This window comes from Pavona decussata, unplaced genomic scaffold (genome assembly GCF_977016875.1).
Source record: "Pavona decussata unplaced genomic scaffold, jaPavDecu1.1 SCAFFOLD_16, whole genome shotgun sequence".
NCBI lineage: Eukaryota > Metazoa > Cnidaria > Anthozoa > Scleractinia > Agariciidae > Pavona > Pavona decussata.
This window is the reverse complement of record NW_028145439.1, coordinates 4,826,143-4,847,497: the sequence shown is the minus strand read 5'-3', so window position 1 is coordinate 4,847,497 and position 21,355 is coordinate 4,826,143. Positions and strand designations below refer to the sequence as shown.

The 21,355-nt window shown below is 39.3% G+C and overlaps 1 protein-coding gene across 15 annotated transcripts in view; it reads right to left on the bottom strand.

The window, feature by feature from the left end:
- Positions 1-2,139: 2,139 nt before the first annotated feature.
- LOC146487485 (putative skeletal organic matrix protein 5) overlaps positions 2,140-21,355 on the bottom strand; it is a 139,891-nt gene continuing 120,675 nt past the window's right edge. For 2 of the 15 annotated variants that reach the window (XM_085088324.1, XM_085088312.1), the window contains 3 exons: positions 17,509-17,551; positions 9,396-9,531; positions 7,873-9,045 (listed from right to left, as the gene is read on the bottom strand). In XM_085088324.1, coding sequence (XP_084944450.1) covers positions 8,527-9,045; positions 9,396-9,531; positions 17,509-17,551 — 698 coding nt within the window. In that variant the 3' untranslated portion in view covers positions 7,873-8,526. Of the gene's footprint in view, positions 2,726-3,310; positions 3,447-3,884; positions 3,928-4,157; positions 4,449-7,872; positions 9,046-9,395; positions 9,532-10,005; positions 10,407-10,818; positions 10,934-11,328; positions 11,598-12,704; positions 13,026-15,722; positions 16,540-16,896; positions 17,033-17,508; positions 17,552-17,738; positions 17,801-18,974; positions 19,125-19,732; positions 19,830-21,355 lie in introns of those variants that run through there. The other 13 variants (XM_085088358.1, XM_085088301.1, XM_085088280.1 and 10 more) reach the window with 13 other exon arrangements.

Below are 21,355 nucleotides of genomic sequence, written 5' to 3'. Positions count from 1 at the left end.
GCTAGGAACCAGTCTCCAGCGATGTGCCGCGTCTCGATGAGTTTTACCAACATGCGAGGCAGGGCACCATGCGAGGCGTGCGAGGCATGCGAGGCAGACGTGCGAGGCATGAACAAAACATGCGAGGCATGCGAGGCATAAACAACCCCAACATAAACTGCTAACCGTTAAGCTAACCGGGGAGCTATTTAAGCTAACCTGCGTGCTGTTTAGGCTAACCGGAGTGCTCTTTAGGCTAACCGGAGTGTTTTTTAGGCTAACCTGAGTGCCTCACACGTCTGCCTCGCATGCCTCGCACGCCTCGCTGCCTCGCACTTTGTAAGGACCCCGTCTCGATCGGGCCACCGCTGAACCAACGGTTCAAAGTCGGTTTCATGGTCGAAAGTTTACTGAAAGAACAGGTTCATGGTAAACTTTCGACCATGAAAATACCTTCTACCCGACTAACTGCGGCCCTGAATCTCCGAAGATGAAAAAAGGCTATTGCGTATATAGCGAAAATGCTGGCAGACGTTTTAAGGACATGTTTGCCCCTTCGAAAACTAAAAGAATTAATTTTCCAGTTTGACGAAATTTTAAGCTAAAATTTTTGATGAAGAAAACTGCAGATTTTCTTCACGACTTAATCCGAATTTCTATCTGAGACGAGATATTAAAGGCCATCCCAATGAATACATATTGTGGTTCAATTTTATCCTTGGTTTAAATTTTATTTTATTGATATACACCGAAAGAAACCTTGAGATGAATGGTATATGTTGCGCATGCGCGATGCTCTTGGCTGGTGGTTAAAACGAATGCTTAGCAGAATGTGTCTATATTCCAAAAACAAAACCACCCGCAACGAAAATAACAAAAGCGCCATACAAAATCCAGGAAAATTTTTTAGCCCTAACGGTCAACTAAAAAATTCGCTGGTATGAACTTTCATTTCGTCGCCGAAAAAAAGTGCTCTGACGTTTAGCAGTAAAAGGGTGTAAGAATATATTAAAGAAGATGCCGAAGAAAGCCTAGGTACAAGTGATATTTTAAATGGAAATGTTTTAAAGTAGGTAAATCGGTTGTCCTGGCAACCTTTGTCCCAGAAGGGTTTTTACTTTCATTCTTTTTTCCCTTTTGTATTTTTCTTCTCAAGCAAAGTTGGGCCGTAAGGGGAGTAAGGATGACTTTACATGGGGCTAATAAAATTTCCACTTGCCGTTATACAAAGTTTAAGCATTGAATACTTTGCTGAACAACTGTCTTTTGAATGGTTACCCCCCGTCGAGTCCGCGCCATTAATATAAAACCACAAGTGTTCTTTTGAGTGATCAACTAGACCGTAATTGCAGCCAAACTGCACCCTTACCGCTATTTTTGTTGGCAGTTTTCTCACTCTATCTGCTGATAAAGTCTCTACCAAACTGTCCGCTGTTTGAGGAAAGTATAAATTTCTTGCAAACATTAGTCTTTGGGTAGACTAACTCCTCCCCTCCCCTCCCCCCCCCCCCTTCCCTCCCTATCTTCTCTCCTCAACCTCGTTCCCAGGGCTTTTCCCGCCCGCCCCCCACGAGAAGGGAAAAGCCCTGGGAACGAGGTTGTTCTCTCCTGTCGCCCAAATTTTGGGTGAACTGACTAGATGGTATTTTAACTGATTCAATCTCTTAGTTTGGGTGTATTTTAAAAGAAGCCAATCTAGAAGTCAAACCAAAGTTTCCTAGTATCGAGCTGTAAAAGAGTTCAGTAACCGCTAGATTTATAGATAAGAAACCGGAAACGTAACTTCTTACACACCCTAACAAGCGACTTCAGACCTTTTAGTTGACTTTCGTGAGAAAGGGATCTGGATGGACAATTTATTTGAGTGCATTGCGGATCATTTCCCAAGACAATGATGTTTAGAAGATTGACTCAAAAAATTTTCTTGCGTTGGGGAAATACTTTGCTTATTCTTTTTTTCTGTCAACACTCTTACAACTCAAGTCAGTCCCGTCACCAATTTTATTTCTTTCACAAAGAAACTAAAACACTACTCCATGTTTCTTGGTGAAGTACATGATAACCAGTACAGATTTTTGTGATGCGTTTGTTGTTTTTGAAACAAAAAAAAGCTGTTTTCTTATCGAAGGATTGCATTTCTTTGTTCTTTACGTAACTTTACTTTACCTTACTTTAGGCTTATGGCCTTTGCGACATTGAAGCTCTGCTTTTCAGTTCCTTGCGATTGTTACTGCACCAGAATGTAACCCATGGTGTTGATGTACTTGTCTCCGTTATCTCCTCCATATTTAGCCACGTTTCCACACGTGCTGGAGTCGTCATGTATCCCTCCAGTACCAAAACCGATTCTGGAATCAGGAGTAAGGCAGTCATTTTGATTATTAGCAAGGATACCGATTCTGGCTCTGGGGGAATCACCATAGTAACCCACAGTGTTGAACCCTTCTTTGTTACAGTTTGGCTGCAAGGATGCAGAAGAACCGAGAAGCGACTTCCACGTGTTACGACCCAGTGAGGTGGCGCGGTAATTACCATCAGCAATTAGTGAGTACAGGGAGTTGGCGCGCTTGGTGATGAAAATGAATCTTGTCTGATGTCCGATCTTCATACCCAGACAGATCTTGTGGAAGGGTGTGTTCCAGTAGGTTGGTAGCTTTGTCTCATGATTGTCAAACAAAGTCTTTCCTCCTGGAAGGTTGAAGTCGACCTGGTTGCTCCAGAATTTGGAAGTGAAGTGAAACGTTGGCTGAGTAAAAAAATAACAAAATAATAATAAAAATAAAAAAACGTTTAGGAAAATGACTGAAAGTTACATCATTCCCATTTAAACTAATTTGGCGAAAGTTTGCTTTGAGAAATCTGTTTTGAGTGCATTCTGAGTTTCTCTACTTAATTTTATTGCCTTAATTAATGTTAACACTTTCCAATCATTTTGGAATGAGAAAGAATATTTTGATTTATTTCCAGTGAGCGGATGTGTGGAAAATTGCAGTAAGTTACATTATTCACATATCCATCTGTCGAAAAACAATTTGTCGAAAGTTTACTGTGATAAATCTGCTTTGAAAGCATTCGGAATTCAATTTTCGAATCACTTTCATCACCTTCATTAACATTCTTCGAGTATTTTAAAAAAGCAGATTTTGAATGATTTCCCGGCGGAGAGTTAACGCTCAAAAATTTAAAACTGAGGATCCACACTGATATCTCGTGACAACTCGTGGAGGTACAAAAGACATTTTCGCAATTCTTTCAAATGTACGGATCAAGACTATATTGATGTGCCTATTCCTACATACACGTCAGCAAACAGTTGGTTGTCATGTGATACCTTATGGCCATCAATTTTCATGACCAGCGTCCATCCGCCTCCTCCACATGCTCCAAGCCCATGGCGTGACATGTGACAGTACACAGGAACCTTCCCAGAGGGAATTTGGAGTAAATAAGCTTTGTTTCCTTGGGACCTAATAAAAAAAGAATTGTATTCCTTTCAGCACTAAGCTTGACCTCTTAGAAAAATATGACAAAATTCCGATTTTTACTTAAATATCTGCCGGCATTCAATTGCGGTGATAATGAATCTAGTTTATCCTTCCTTCCTTTTTGACGTAGATATGGAGGGAATCTGCTACCAAAGATGCCAAAGGTGCGAAACGCTCGCTTAATAACAATAAAAAAAACTTTGCAAATGTTTGACTAAAGGAAGCTCTGTTAAAATTTCACAATATCAGTATGAGCCGTGTATGAAACAACATTATCTCCCTCATTTAACATATCTTGAGTTATGCCATCATTATATAACTGCTAAAATATACAAAGAATCACAATAAAATTAAAGATGCTAAGCGCTTTGCATTTCCTGACATCGGCTGACATCGGCTGCCTGCAATTTTTCTACTTACTTGTGGTTATTGTAAATTTCCTTGCACGAGACAAAGGACTTTCCTGCCAAAAAGAAAACGATAGAAAAACGTTAAGAAACAAGCACAGAGAGAAAAGCAAAAAATATAGTTAGAGCTAGAGATTTTCCCATTAGTTTTACACGGAAGAACCGTGACCCTTCCCTCCGCGCCACAAGCCTTGCCGAGTCAGTTCATCGCCGACTGTGCCTCTTGGAGACTCGAAGCGAGAAGCGTGCGCCAATCTTTCTCCGTAATGATCTACACAAAATTTACCAGGCTTGACGGTGGGTTTCCCTTGAGAAATGGCATTTACGGCAGCTATGAGCTTATCAAACTTGATTCCCAGAGATTTTATGGCTTTCTCGACAGCGTTTGAGGAAGTCTGCCACGCAACCTCGGTGGTTACAACCACGAGTACAAAGAACCAAACGTTAAGGAGCACTCGCATTTTGTCGATTACACTGTTCATACACGTACTTCCTAAAGATTCCGCTCGCGCAGTGTCTCAATTGAGTTGTTATGATCTATAGTGCAACTCATTTCTGTTGGGGATGTTTTGGAACTCGAAAATTTTCCTGATTGCAGTCAGCTACAGCCAATGAAAGTTAACCACATTTCTAGTAACTTTTAATTCACTCACGCTACTGTTTTCTTTTTTGAGGATAAGTCGGTTTTGAAATGAATCACTCGAGATTCGCACTTTTTCTTTAATTGTAACAGTTAATTAAATAGCATCGCGAAGATTATTTCAGAGAAAAGAAATTTTTTTACGACAACCACTAGTTCAGCCTAGTCAATTTATATTAATCAATATACTGAAAGGTCCGAAATCTGACGGTAATTAATTCAGATAATTTCGTTTTCTCCATCAAGACACAACAATAGAAACATTCAATTCTTAAGTTGAACTCAGTAGAATATTTCAATAATGTCGCGGCATGTATCCATGGTTCTCGTAGGAATTCCGTCCGCTAAATTATTAGTACAAGGTTCACTTTTTGTACACAAGAAAGACCATTCTCTCTTACTAATTATTGAACTCTAAAATGGCGCCGCTCTCAAGTAACATCAGTCCCGCTCATCCGATTTTGAGGCGGACGCGGTGCAGAAGGCTGTTTTTGAAACATAAAAAGAGCACGATCGGGGCGATAGCAACAGAAAGTTGACTGTTATGGAATTCACTTCTTCGGAGGTGAAGTTGTCAACAAGGCTTCCGCAACAAATGATGTTAGTAATTAAAAAATACGTGTGACGACTTATTTTAGAAACATTATTTGCTGAAGGAAGTAAAAGCTGCGAGCTTAATTCATCTTGCTGTCAATTTCATCTCCGAAGAACTGAATTCCATAACAATAAAAGGAGCAAATCGCTTAATTGAAAAGCAAAAAGAAGAATTTTTGATCCAACATTGGAAAAAAAATTCTTTTGAGAAATCTGCGGCGTAGCTACAAAATGTCCCCAACACTGGCAGTGTTTGACCGACCGATTAAAAGTTTGATTATGTCAACATATAAGCCGGATACAAACGAGTCTAATTCGTTAAACTTCGACACGGAAGAAAAACACCTAACTTAACTACACGTAATGAAAGTTTTCAGGATTTCAAAAGTCGTTTACTCTTCAGCTTTCTCACAGTTTTATAGATTTTCGCTTAAATTAAGTCATAATATTTAAACTCTCCGGTTATTAGAACTGACAGAAACGTAGTCGGTCCCGCGGTTTATAAGTTCGTCCAAAAGCAGGCATCGCAAGCAGGTTGACTCCCGCCTCGCCTTTCTCGCCGATTCAACCTCGCTAGGCAAGCTAGCAGGAAGAATAAATATCAGCCTTTACAGCAAGCTTTAAAATGGATGTTTTGGATGCTAAAAGCGCGTGAAATGTTAGGAGGAACACAGGCCGACACTTGTTGCGTCTACAGTATCTTTCACACAGTTACGCAGTATTTCCTCTGCAATTAAAAATTAAACACTTACCTTCGATTAAGCGCCCTCCCAACACGTGCGCCGTACGGTGATCAGACAAACACAGTCATACCTTGGAACTAATTCACTACTGCTACCAGAAGACGAGACAAAATACCGACCAATCAAGCCTCAACTGCCTTTTTTTGCTCCTCGCCAAACTCGTACGCGGAGTCCTCAGGCTCTTTGGCCAGCGGTTGGTCGCCAGGAGAGACCCTGGGGTACTTGAATTTTATTACCGCAGAATTTCGGCGGTAAAACAATGGAAGCCGTTACGAAGCTGAAACAGAGCAGCCAATCGAAAAATTTAATTTTTTTCGAATTCTCCAGAGTCTCTCCTGGCGCCTACCCGCTGTCCAAAAAGCCTTAGGACTCTGGGTACGAGATCACTGATGAAGAGCGAGGTAGTTCTGACTGGACACAAATATTTGGTTTTTCTCAACAGAGTTGATAAGATAAATTGGCCACCCGAAAGAGAAACTAGAGCTGCGTTTCGAGCTTTAGCCCTTAATCAAGGCGATTCGCTTTGACGAACGGCTAACGCTCGAAACGTAACCGTTCAAATCTCTTTTCAGTGACCAAATTACTTCATCAGCCGCTCTTGATTAATCAAACATACGTTTCCATTCCACACCGACGCAGCTTCATAGTTTCTTTAGAAACTAAGTCTTATTTAGCTGTTGGTACAAAACGTAACACCCGGTCGATCTGATCATAAATCGCTTTTGTATCCAGACTAATCACAATCCTAAATCCCTCCTGGCTGTAATGAAAAATAAAAACATGTTCTTAGTAATAAGAGGACGTTTAGTGCGTGAGTGAACAGCCTGCTAGAATCAATAAATGAGTGTCCACAATTATACAGCGGCCATATAATTGATGTCCAAAAACTAAAATTGGCGCTAATTGGTCGAGTAAATACTGTTATTATTGCAATTTTTATGCCAGATATAAAAATTAAAATTCAGCTTGAATGCGAGATCTGGAGGACACAAACAAGAGAAATACAAAAATAACTTTTAATTTATTCATTCCTTTGTTTGTGTTCCGTACGCCTCGCTGTGAAGCTCAATATTGATGTTCCAATAAAGGTCCTGACAACATTTGAATATCGCGAACACCCTATAGTTTCTCCTCCTGAATTTAGCCATGCGCAAAAGCATTCTGTCCTACAGCATTCTCGTCCGCAGAGCCCCCACGGATTTCAATATCGTAGGCTCTGGGAACGAGGATGATCCTACAGCTGTTCTCCATTTGTCCCTCGCACCCCCAGGGGTGGGGAGATAAAAAACCTTGGAAACGAGGTTGTATGTGAAACACTGGGCTCTTTGAAAAATCTGTACTAGTCAGCACCCTCGAGTCTTTTACGGACCCGACCCTGCCTCTTTGGGTTGTCCCCGCCACAACCACTTCTATCTTCTCCAATCTTAGATTTCTTTAACCATTTCTGACCCGATATATCCAGATGGAGAACACTTATGGGAACGTGAGTCTGAGCAAGAATCTGAGAGTACGTATTTTCTTTATTATTATTTTTTTAAAGTTTCTCCTATTATGAGCTCCCGCACCATGCCAGTGGCATTGATTTCGTTTAAGCATGTAAAGAAGAACAGCAACACCAAGATCATAAAAAAAAAAATTTGGATCTTGTAAGCATGGAAATCTTCATTTGATCTCAGTTTTAGTTTTACGCCCCCTTATTTACGATATTTTTAAACAGCTGAGTACAATGATTAACACTTGTTGCCTTATCTGATTAAGGCCGTTAGTGTTGTCAACATTAATGTTGCTGCGAGTTCCAGAGCTCACCAGTTGCACCTAGATATAGCCCATGGCTTTCATGTGCTGAGGGCCATTGCCCCCCCCCCCCCCCCACCCCAAGTGCAATGCGGATCATTGCACAGGACAGTGGAGTTAAAGCGACGGTCTCACAAAAAGTGAACTTTCTTGCGTTGGGAAAATACCTTGCTTCAAAAACTATCTTTTGTCATTTTATATTCTGTCAACACCTTTACCACTCACGTTAATCCCATCACCAATTTTATTTCTTCCGATAAGAACACTAATTATGTAAAACTACATAGACGTTTCTTGGTAAAGTACAGAACAACCAGTATATATTTTGTGTTGCACTTGTTGTTTTTGAAAGAGAAAGTTTTAATTTGCTTTTCAGTTCATTACGCGCGTCATCGTCCGCTATGGTCAAGTAGTTCAAATCTGCTGTCTATCCTAAAGACTAAAAAAGTCTCTTACGGCGACCGATCTTTCTCGGTCATTGTACCAAGGCTTTGGAACGATTTGCCAAGCATCATTAAACTATGTTCCACTGTGGACTGTTTAAAATCAAGATTAAAATCTTTTCTTTTTAAGAGAGCGTTTTCAGATTAGGGCTTTATATAAAAGGACTTCTACTGTAAAAAGCATTGAGACTTCGTTATGATGTAAAAAGGGTTATTAAAGAACCTATTGATTATTATTATTATTATTATTATTATTATTATTATTATTAATATTATTATTATTATTATTAATATTATCATCATCATCATCATCAGCATCATCATTATCATCATCATCATCATCATCATCATCAAAGGATTGATTACAATTCTTCGTTCTATACTTTACTTATAGCTTATAGCCTTTGTGACAAAGCACAGTTTCTTAGTTCCTTGTGATTGTTACTGCACCAGAATGTAGCCCATGGCTTTGATGTGCCTAGGTCTGTTATCAACACCGTGCATGGCCTCGTTTCCACACGTGTTGGAGTCGTCGTGTAACCCTCCCGTACCAAACCCGATTCTGGAGTCAGAAGATTCACAGTTGTTTTCGTTATTACCAAGGAAACCGATTCTTGCTATGCCATGGCCACTTTTGTCGGACATACAGTTAAACCCTTCCTTGTTACAGTTGTGCTGCAGGGAGGCTGACGATCCAATCAGTGACTTCCACGTGTCGCGACCCAGTGAGGTGGCACTGTAATTACCATCGGCGATCAGTGAGTACAGGGAGTTGGCGCGCTTGGAAAGCACGATGAATCTTGTCTGATTTCCGATCTTCATACCGAGACAGATCTTGGAGAAGGATGTGTTCCAGTAGGTTGGTAGCTTGGTTTCATGTTTGTCAAACAAAGTCTTTCCTCCTGTAAGGTTGAAGTCGTCCCGGTTGCTCCAGAATTTGGAATTGAAGTGAAACGTTTGCTTGGTAGAAATAAAGGAAAACATGTAGGAAAATTAAAATAAGTTACAACATTCACATATCCACCTTTAAAAAACAATAGCCGAAAGCTTAAAGTGATAAATCTGCCTTGAAAGAATTCGAAGTTTCTCGAACTACTTTCATGACCTTCATTAGCCTTTTCTAAGGATTTTGAGAGAGCTGATTTTTAACAATTTCCAGAGATGGAAGGTCAAAACATTAAACTGAACGATTCAAATATCTCGTACAACTCGTGAAGGTACAAAACACATATTCACGACCTCCTGTTGTATAAAAAGATTGATGTCCATATTCCTACATAAAGACAAACGGTTGTCTTGTCACGTGATACCTTACTCCCGTCAGTTTTTATGACCAGCGTCCATCCGCCTCCTCCACATGCTCCAAGCCCATGTTGTGACATGTGACAGTACACAGGAACCTTCCCAGAGGGCATTTGGAGTAAATAAGCTTTGTTTCCTTGGGGCCTGATAAAAAAAAGAATTGTATTCCTTTCTGCACTTTGGTTAAGCTCTAAGAAAAATATGACAAAACTCCGATTTCTATTTAAATATTTTAATAATTTTTACTTAAATATCTGTTAGCATTCTATTGCGGCGATAATGAATCTAGTTTTTTCCTTCCTTACTTTTGACGTAGATTTGGATGGAATCTGCTACTAAAGATGCCAAAGGCTCGAAACGCTCGCTGAATAACAAAAAAAAAAAAACTTTATTAAGTGTTTGACTAAAAGCCAACACTGTTAAAATTTTGCAATATCAGTATGATCCGTGCATGAAACAACATTGTATACCTCTTTTAACATATCTTGAGATGTGCCATTATTGTATAACTGCTAAAATCGGCAAAGAATGCAATAAAAGATGCTAAACTCTTCTGCATTTCCTTACTTATTACTCCTGAGACAACAGTAAGTATTTTCTCCAGAATTTTTGACTTACTTGTGGTTACTGTAAATTTCCTTGCACGAGACAAAGGACATTTCTGCCAAAAAGAAAGCGGTAGAAAAACGTTAGGAAACAAGCACAGAAAGAAAGGCAAAAAATACATTTGGAGCTAGAGATTTTCCTACTTATTCTACACGGAAGAACAACCCTTCCCTTCTATATGCGCGGTCGTGCCGCAAGCCTAGCCGACTCAGTTTATCGCCGACCGTGCCGCATGAAGACTCGAAGCGAGAGGGGCGCGCCAATCTTTCTCATAATGATCTACGCAAAATTTACCAGGCTTGACGGCGGGTTTCCCTTGAGAAATGGCATTTACGACAGCGCATACAGCTGTGTCACCATCGAGTTATGGATGCACTTGGGAGGTTTGCTAAGCGCTCAAGCAGCTAGAGTTGCTCTCGACTACGCCTCGAGCGATTCTCACGCTTCTTTCGTGTTTAGCAATCTTCCGCATGCATCCATAACTTGATGGTCGCACGTTTACCATTTATTAATTTTCAGTTGTTTTATGGTTATCAGCCTTCTTGTTACATCTTCATTATGCTTTTGTTATACTATTAAAATGTATATCAACTGTTTTAAAATTTTTCCAGAATTTAGAAATATTTTCAAGAATTTTAGAATTTTGGGGGGGAAATTCCAGCAATATTTTTTTCCCATTTTGGGTAATTTTGTATCTAAGCCTTGTTAAGAGTCAAAGAGGATTGCTTGCTTAAAAGCAAATTGTTTGTGATTTAGTGAACTGTATGGTGATTTATTTAGATTTTTGTGTTCAAACAGACAAACAAAGTATGTTAAGATTCCTACTTTCCCCACAATGCGTTCCTTTGAATCCACCTGCACATACACAGCGATATCCTTTGTCAGTGAAACCTGTTTGACAAGTTGCATTGTTCTTGCAAGAATTCTTCAAACAAGTGTCCTAAAAAAGAAGGAGAATACATCCCTTATATTTCGATTTAGACATCACATAATTATTAAATTTGATTTATTGAAACTCCATTAAGGTCGGTGTATACTAGCGAACATGAATCGGGCACATTCCTCTTCGTGTGCACTGCAATATTTTTGTAACGGCATGCGACATTGGACATTTTGGTTCACTAATTGTCTCCGCTTCATAGCGCAGTAACGCAAACAAGCGAAATTTTATGCAACATGTTCAGGGAGATTTGTTTTCATAAAATTGACGACGTTAAACGAGAAAAACTGTTCCTGAACCCCATTGCAATTGTGCCCCGACCTTATCAGTAATATAATCGTTCAACTAAATTCAGCGCTTATACGAACACTTGAGTAACTCCAAAACTCAATTACCTTTGCTCCACGATAGAAAAAATCTTTTTCGTTCACCAGCTTGTCGTGTCTGGCACCTTCATGAGTAGCATTGTTCAGTTCACAGCGGTGTCTTCCATTGTGGCTCGCTTTTGTTTTTAAAAAGTTATAACTGACACAGTTGGGTTCCATGTAGCAGAGGGTTCGGCACGAACCTTCCACGATGACATCAGCGGTATGTATAGTGTGATTTTTTAAACGTTTACCATCATAATTATAGTCTGGCATGAACTCCAGTTGGCGACAATCATCTGAGAAGTGGAGAGTTGACATTAAAATACAAATATGTTGGAAAAAGTAAATATTAAAGCTCATATTGCTAGAAGAGACTTTATCATGGAAAGAAAACTAATTACGTGGCAAACGATATAATGCACTCGTTTTACTTTTGCCTTTTGAGACAATGGTCGACCTGCTAAACCCAGATTCTGCTTTGGGCCGTTTAAATGAAAGGGAAGCTTTCAATCGACATCACTAAAGTTCTCCGTGCTAACTTTTCTACAAGATCAGCCAAAGGTAATTAGCATGTATCATTACTGTCAATGTCAGTAAGCCACCAGCGAGATTTTATGACATTCTACTCACGCTGTCGATGGTAGTCTTTCCTTTAGTTTTACAACCTTTACTACCAACCTAATTTCTCATTCTACGTTAAAATGTCACGGGCTAACATCAGAAAATTATAAAATAACAACTGGTATTGAAAGCTAAGAAAGCTAACTACGTTTCTTAGCTAAGGTTTACGGACAACTGTTTCGGGCTTTTTGTTAAGGATTTCCTTTTTTTAACTAAAAAATACTTACATTATCACCTGCTAAAATTTAGAGCTGCCGCCCGCGGTAATTTGCAATTTGAGCCATGTAGGTTTTCATTTGGTACTAAGCTTTTTCTTCTACCATCCACTTTGCTTTAGTTTCAAGTATAAGACTAGGATTTGGTTGGCCGTGTTGGCATTCAACCCTACCGGCGTCTACGTTTGCGGTGTAGAAACTTGCTGATGTTTACGCACGGAGATGGTAACACGCAGAACAAAACGTGATCATCAAGCGGAACTTCGTACACAAAAGTCTTGCTCGACAAATTGCCCTTTGCGAACACCCTATTTTTGGATCGCTATACCGATGATTCGTTGCAATTTTCAAGAAAAAAATTTACCTTAGTTAACGCAGAAGTAGTTTCTTCAAAATCTTAACTGTCGGCCTAGTTGTAAAAAGTTTTAACTAACTTATCACAAGGATTGCAAGGTATTATTTATAAAGTTTCATTCAGTTTCAAAACCCATCGTTTAATCATCCATGCCATGATCACAATAAACCTTACTAGTGTTGAACAATGACTAACTAACGGAATGTACCGACCTTGTGAACTGCAGAATTGCCCGTGGATCCGCGGGAACAATTCGATTGTACTCCAAAGCATTAAAATCAATTTCATGATGGTACAAATACTGTTATACCCTCCGGCATAAAATCCCACTCCAGTGCTAAATTGCCCAACACCAGCTAATAAACTGTTTGTACAGGTGTAATAACTAGCAATCTCGTGTACTGGAGAATTGTGCGTGAATCTGGGGGAACAATTTGAGTGTGCTTCGCACCCTTTTAACGACAGTCTGGCATGGAACGTTTGTGTTTTCGTTCTTCCAATTAACAATAATTAATAATTAATTGCAAGTTCCTGTCTATATTGTTTTTCACGACTAGTCTTCTTTAGGGTCGCGGGTACAATGAAAGAAAACAACAGCTGCTAAAAATAGAAAAAAAATTAAACGCAAGAGTAAAAATAAGTAGTCAATGGAGGGCTAGCATGAATGGATCAATTTGGTTTATTTATAGGTAAAGAGATCCCTCAGGAAAGGTTCCGTTGCAGTTTAATGTGATCTTTGTATTCATACAAACCAAAGAAAGAAGATTCTGCAGGTTTTATTTTTCCAAAAAAAAATCAATAACAACGTAAATATAATATTTTAAAGCGTTCTCTATTTAAAAGTTAAAAAAATGGTTAAAACGACCTTTCGATTGCCAGTCTGCAATCTTTGACAAGGGGTGAATAAAAAGCGTGATCATGAAATATATTCAGCTAAAAGTGTGAAAAAGAAAAATGACAGATTTATATTGTCTTTGCTGATGCAGGATTTTTGTTACATGTCAAAATTTGAGACAAAAACATCTATGAGGAAGTTCTAAGGTTTTCAAAAACAATTGTCATTTAAATTACATGTGTATGTGATCCGCATAAAACCGAGTAGTGTGGTAGGGACCACTGTTTCCGAATTTTTGCCGTGGATTCTCATTCATTTGCGGTGGAATGAATTAACGTCGATGACGTCATAGATAGAAATGACGTAATTCGAAACAATGACATCATAACCTAAAAAAAAAGGATAATAACATCACCGGGGTGGAGGGGGTGAAGGTGCTGTCAACAGAAATTAAGACACCATTATCGAAAAATAGAATAATTGCATTCATGATTGGGGTGGAGGGGTTCATATGGTTCTTTTTCTATTGACGAGGTCGCGTAAAGATTTTGATTTGAGAAAGATGGTCCTGGAAACAGAATATCTAAGGATTATAGTCATTGAACTTAATCATATTAAATCACTTATCGTAAACACTCATGTTCTTCCTAGCCGGTTTCAAACAGCATAAATAGAAAAGTGAATGTTTACTGGTAAGAATTTTTTTAACTGTAACATCAGTTAGAATTAACATTATTTTAAAAGAGCATGACCTATAATAAATATGGCAGTTGTAAAAAAAAAGATCTCTGCTTGAAGGGTAGGGGATTGTAAGCTAATAAACATTCAACAGAAGTAAGGCTGGGCGAATATCGATACCGAGGACTCGATATTATCGATACTGGTATCGGCTGTTTCGATACCGATAAGCTTGGCCGCACACGTGTCAAGTTGGATGAAAAGCGTCTACCCATTCTTTGCTGTGTTTGTGGTATACGAGTTAATGTCAAGCGAAACATCAAAACTAAAAGCACAGTTGGATTCATTGAATAGCTGTCTCAGTGCTAAACTGGACCACTTCAAATGACGAAGCATTGGTGCTTAAACACTAAATAGATGAACTTCAATTTCCCTAAAGGCGCCACCTTCTGCGTATACATGCAAACAATACTTGCAGACGTAAAATTGATTTCTATGAGGCAAGAAGCAAGAAATGATTAAGAATTTTCCAAAACAATTCAATTTCACAGGTCACATTTTAGAAAACAAATTAAATGTTTACAAAACAATATCTCTTTAAGATCCAATACTGACCAAAACCTTATTTCCCTTTACAATATCGCTACTTGATTAAACATACAGGTTACGAGAAAAGAGGATACGATCACTACAGATGAAATGCCTAGATGTTCAGACAAATTCCTAAAAAAAATTAAAAAAATAAAAATTCAACTTGAAACATGGTAACATTGTTGAAAATTTTTAGTTGTAGGAAGCATTCCAGTTGGCTATGTAACAAGCATGGCTGAGGAGTTGAACTCAGATCAACAATGAAACATAAACATTCTATTCATAATTTTTCTCGGCAGGTTGGCAGACAAATCTTGATCTAAACTAACCTCTTGCATATTTTAGGGCCGTGGATCACCAGCTTGTCTGAACTACAGTAGTTCCTGGAGGAAAGGAGGTTATTATTCAATCGTACGAAAACTGGTTGATAATATCAATTTCATGTCACGTGACTTAAAAATTAAACTTCAACGGTAATGTCTTCTGTGTAAAAATTTGTTTGCACATTTTTCTCTTCCATCAAGGTTCCTTTTGCCTAGTTCCTAGGCCTCTTTCTGTTTTTCATCTCGGTCAATCCGTTTCGGGTCACGTGGTCCGAGCGAAAAAGCGAGGCCTAGACAAAAATCAAAAACTGAGACTAATGTCTTAATTTTTTCTGGCGCGAAATTTTTACGTTGAGCGGTTCGCGCCATGGCAGAAAAATCGGAGTTGGTGAGTTCGAACACATTTTCAACGCAAATGCTTCTATCGATAAGTGTCTTTCGAGTGCACAAGAGCAGTTAATTCATATTATTTTTGTAAAGGAAACAAATGGACCATACGGTACGGCTTAAGCTCCTCTAGAAAGCGCCTTTTCGACAAGCGAGTATCGAGCGGTAAAAGAGTAAACCGCTAGATTTATCGATGAGAAACAAGAGTAACATCTTACACACCCTAACAAGCGAGTTCAGAGTTTTCAGTTGACTATCGTGGGAAAGGGATCTGGATGGAAAATTAATTTGAGTGCACTGCGGATCATTGCGCAAGACAATGAAGTTTAAAAGATTGACTCACAAAAACTAAATTTTCTTGCGTTGGGCAAATACTTTGCTTATTCTCTTTTCTGTCAACACTCTTACCACTCAAGTCAGTCCCATCACCAATTTTATTTCTTCTATAAAGAAACTAATTAACACTGCATCCTTGTTTCTTGGTGAAGTACAGAATAACATAACGAGTACAGATTTTTGTGTTGCGTTTGTTGTTTTTAAAACTGAAAAAAGCTGTTTTCTTATCGAAGGATTACATTTCTTTGTTCTATGCTATACTTATGGCTTATGGCCTTTGTGACAAAGTTCAGTTTCTAGTTCCTGCGCTCAGCAAGATTTGGGGCTCAACGAACACCCCTATCGAAACCTTAGCTACGCGCCTGTTCCTTGTGATTGTTATTGCACCAGAATGTAGCCCATGGCTTTGATGTGCTTATCTCCGTTATCTCCTCCATACATAGCTTCGTTTCCACACGTGTTGGAGTCGTCGTGCAACCCTCCAGTACCAAAACCGATTCTGGAATCAGGAGAATTGCAGTCATTTTGTTCATTAGCAACGATGCCGATTCTGGCTCTGGGGGAATCAGCATTGGGACCCACAATGTTGAACCCTTCTTTGTTACACATTGACTGCAAGGATGCAGAAGAACCGAGAAGCGACTTCCACGTGTTACGACCCAGTGAGGTGGCGCGGTAATTACCATCGGCGATCAGTGAGTACAGGGAGTTGGCGCGCTTGGTGATGACAATGAATTTTGTCTGATGTCCGAACTTCATACCGAGACAGATCTTGGAAAAGGATGTGTTCCAGTAGGTTGGTAGCTTTGTTTCATGATTGTCAAACAAGGTCTTTCCTCCTGGAAGGTTAAAGTCGCTCTTGTTACTCCAGAGTTTGGACTTGAAGTGAAACGTTGGCTGGGTGACTAAATAAAGGAAAACATGTAGGAAAATTTTAATAAGTTACCACATTCACATATCCACTTTTAAAAAACAACAGCTGGAAGCTTACTTTGATAAGTCTGCCTTGAAAGAATTCGGAGTGTCTAGAATCACTTTCATGACCTTTATTAGCATTTTCAAAGGATTTTGAGACAGCAGAATTTGAACGATTATATTTCCGGAGAGCGGATGGTCAAAATGTTAAATTGAGTGATCCAAGTATCTCGTACAGCTCCTGAAGGTACAAAGAACATAAACGTGATCTTCTTTTGTATATAAAGATTGATGTCCATATTCCTACATAAAGACAAACGGTTGGTTGTCACGTGACACCTTAATGCCATCAGTTTTCATGACCAGCGTCCATCCACCTCCTCCACATGCTCCAAGCCCATGGCGTGACATGTGACAGTACACAGGAACCTTTCCAGATGGCATTTGGAGTAAATAAGCTTCGTTTCCTTGGGACCTGGTAACAAGAAAATTGTATTCCTTTCTGCACTCACCTCAAGGTTTAAAAAAAATGTGGCAAAATTCCAATTTTTACTTAAATTTTTTAACGATTTTTCCTCAAATATCTGTAAGCATTCTTAATTCTACTGCGGCGTTAATGAATTTAGTTTTTCCCTCCTTCCTTTTTTACGTAGATATGGAGGGAATCTGCTTCCAAAGATGGCAAAGGTGCCAAACGCTCGCTTAAAAACATAAAAATCAAAACATTGTCAGGTTTTTCACTAAATGCAGCTCTGTTAAAAATTTCGCAATATCAGTATGAGCCGTGCATGAAAAAAACATTATATCCCTCCTTTAACATATTTTGAGTTGTGCCATTATTATATAACTGCTAAAATCGACGTAGAATCAATAAAAGATGTTTAACGCTTCCGCATCTCCTGGGTTAATGCTCCTGAGACAACGGTTGTCTCCAAAATGTTTTTGACTTACTTGTGGTTATTGTAAATTTCCTTGCACGAGACAAAGGGCTTTCCTGCGAAAAAGAAAACGGTAGAAAAACGTTAAGACAAAAGCACAGGAACAACCCTTCCCTTCTATATGCGCGGTCGCGCCACAAGCCTAGCCGACCCAGTTCATCGCCGACTGTTCGAATTCCGCTTGGAGACTCGAAGCGAGAAGCGCGCGCCAATCTTTCTCATTATGATCTACGCAAAATTTACCAGGCTTGACGGTGGGTTTTCCTTGAGAAATGGCATTTATGGCAGATGTGAGCTTATCAAACATGTTTCCCATGGTTGTTGTTGAAAAGTAGTAAGATTTCCTGTAACCTTATCCACCACTTGTATCTTGCCTTTTTCTTTCACGGAATTAAAAAAGTTGCTTTTCCTTTCAGGCAAATGTTGTACTTTTTCCACAATCATATGCTTTTGACTGAAGAGAAATCTGAATATTGAAAGACGGGGGGATTTTGAAAGCCAATTGACAAACGTTGACGTGCTTGACATATGACAGACTGGCAGATCCCGCGTGTTGCGAAAAATATCTGAAGGACAATAAACACAATAGCCTCCATTTGACTTTAAAGCTATGCTCAAATATTTTCCCTCGGACATTATCTGTTCCTCGAAGCTCACAGTTTTCCTCGAGCTTCGCTCTCGGAAATCAGTAAGGTTTTTGGAACAGATAATGTCCGCGTACAAATATCTGAGCATATTTTCGCGCCAAATGCAGGCTATTGTAGTCAACTTTTTCACATAGTATCAGCCTTGCAGTTTGTGTTATTGTTTATATATATATATATTTGCTCGAACTCGCGCTGCTTAGCTCCGGCAAACAAATTAATTAAACTCGCTTCGCGAGGAACTATATTTGGTCTTCAGTTTAAGACAGTGGTAACTGTAGTGAGTTATCTTGGTAGTGTGATTGCTCCTCTGTTTTTGTCTAGCAATTTACGCTTTGAATATCCAAAACAAAAGAACGTAAATGGTGCTAGGGTCACACAAAGGCTATTAATTATGGTCAAGACAATGCTCACTATAAAATAACTATTTTGGTTATGTAACGATAGTAGAGAAATTGGAAGATCAAAACCAACAGAAGGTAACTTTAGTTAAACCCAAACAGGGTGCACGGGTTAAACCTTAGGAAACTAAGAACCGATGAAAATGTGTTCTTTGACATTTCTTTGCATGGAATACGTGCTGATTATTTTGTGCAAGAAACACATGGTTCATTTGGGCACAATTTTGGGAGGCTTTTTTGCCCCGTCGAATTTGGCGGCCTGGTGCCCTCAGTTCTGTTTGTGGTGAACCCATGCCATTGGCATTGCACTCTCCATTAGATGTTAAGTCCAGGAGCCATTGCATTCACCCTACTGGGGGGCAGCGGTGGGGGAAGAGAGGGGGGGGGGGGGGGGCTTCAGTGTCTCTTACAGAGAAGCGTTATCCCAGACCTACCTCCATCAGTTGTTAAGTCACAGTAGACTTTTAAAGGGTTGCCAGTTCTCTCGGGGTCGATCCAGTGCCATCCGTTTTTGTTGGAGATTCCAACGTCCCAGATGTGTTTGCATGACTGAGCGGAATGGTCTGGATGAGAACCGATGGCTACTGCAAGGCATTAGTGAACAAAGAAAATGATATCAGTGAGTGGTCAATAAATCCATATTCTCATCCGGCATTAAATTCTATTTAAATAGTGATTGTTATTTGCGCTTGCCTCGGGGAAACAAATACAAGTTTGATGATCGAACACGGCTCCGAAACCAACACTTACACCTTTCATAACAAAGGGAATGTTAAACCAAAAAAACTTTAGGCTAAGATCTTGCAAACTGTACAGTTAAAAAAAAAGTTTTGAAAACGGTTTTTGTACTGTTTTATATTTCTTTCATCGAAGCTGAAGATATATGTAGCAGTTCTTCGCCTTTTTCTAGAACCTAACTACAACGTATGAGTACCAATGTTGAAGGCGCCTCGCGTACAAGCTGTCTACAGCTTCTTGTTCCTTTGTGTTTTCCTGAAGGTCTCAATTTACAATCTTACCACTTCACTTAGGGCTGCCTAATCTCGTACCAAAATCTTCTCACTCTTCGGATACGAAGACAAACAACTGGGCACGAGATTAAGGGTTGCCAGGCAAGGATTTTTTTTTGTTCAAGCCTAAACATTAAAAGTATAATGATTACCCGTCTTATGAATGTAGAAGTGTTACTTACCAGCGCATTTTTTCCCTGCGTATCCCGGGTGACAGTGGCCGCTACTTGCGGTCGACATCTCTCCATGGCGCTGTCGGCCACTGTCAATACAGGACACCTGTGTTGTGAGTGAATTGCAATATGTGAGACATTCCTGCAAATTGCATCGGGTTTCAAATATTTAACCGTAAAGCTAAATGAATAATCTGAAATAGAGATTTTTGAAGCCTATTTTGTTTATATAGGAGCGCGGAACCCTTTAGACTGAAAACTGAGTAACTTACTGTTTACTGAAGTGAATTACGAACCTTTGCGTTATTGCAAATATCCAAACAAACTAAACTTTATCAATCAGAAGATAATAGGCTAACAAAGTGTGTGAGGCTTCCTTAATATTTCCATTGGTTCCTAAGAAAATGGTCTGTACACTTTTTCGATGGTTGTCATCCGCTGAGACGCCAAAGGAAAAATATTGAGCATTTTGAAATTTTATAACATAGAAGACAAAATTACTGAATGCGGATTGGTCGAAACAGAGGGCGTTTGTTTCTTTGTTTTCCTTTCACCGAGGGCAAAATTACTCACTCTTAATTGGCCCAGCGACGGAAATACTTGCTCCTCATTGACTGAGCGCGCCATTTCTACATTTAGTCGGGTTCTTTGTTTTCTTCTGCTGCAGCAACAACGAATTCTTTCAGATTCTTTTGAGTTCGACTATTTAAGCCGGATTGTTTGTGCCAAAAGTACTTGGAAATCAAGTGCTACAGTTATAAAGAAATTCTTAAAGATGAACTTTCGTTTCTTACAAGAAACAGTAAGGATTATTTTTTTCAAAAGCTAAAAACTTGATCGAATGTCTGGTTGAAAAACTTCGTTCGTCTTCCAACGAACGATAACCGAACCATGATAACAGTGCCCTTTTGATGGGGGGGAAGGAGCTGGTCAAATGCAGTGGAAGAAATTGCTCTGCGAGACCCACCGTTTGCTATTTTTATAATAATCAACTTTTCTCGTTTTGTCTGTTTTGTACGCTAAGAAACATGTGAATTTTTTGTTTGTTTTGCTTACGCGGGCAAGTGTCTTTACGCCAGGCCGGGGTTTAGTGTTTTACGAAGTGCCTCGATAGTTTTAAGAACATTTTGCCCTTTATTTTATAAACGCATAATCGCAACGAGTCCTCGTAGAATTGAGGATTAATTGTCACTTGTATTTTTAAAGGTTTTGCAAATTGCCCTCGTCGCTGCGCAATTCGGGCAATTTGGGAAACTTTTGAAAATACGCGTGAAAATTTATCCTTAATTCTACCCGGCCTCATATACTAAGCCCGACACACCTTGTACCCACCAGCAAATAAACCTTTACACTTATTAATCATTATTAATACTAATTTGGTGCATTGATGTGCGACGAACATTACGCCAAATTTCGTTCAAATGCGATAAATCTAAATAGCCTATTAATTCTTTTGTATGAAAGGAATAGAGAGATTATGCAAAAAAAGAGTAAATAATTATAAAATAAAAAATAAATAAAATGAACTAGTAAAATAACCTCTAGTTTTGGGCATTTGAAGACTCCAGAATTCTCACACCTTATTGAACATGACTTAGCCGCCGACTGGTGGAAAACCCATAGAGAGCGTCG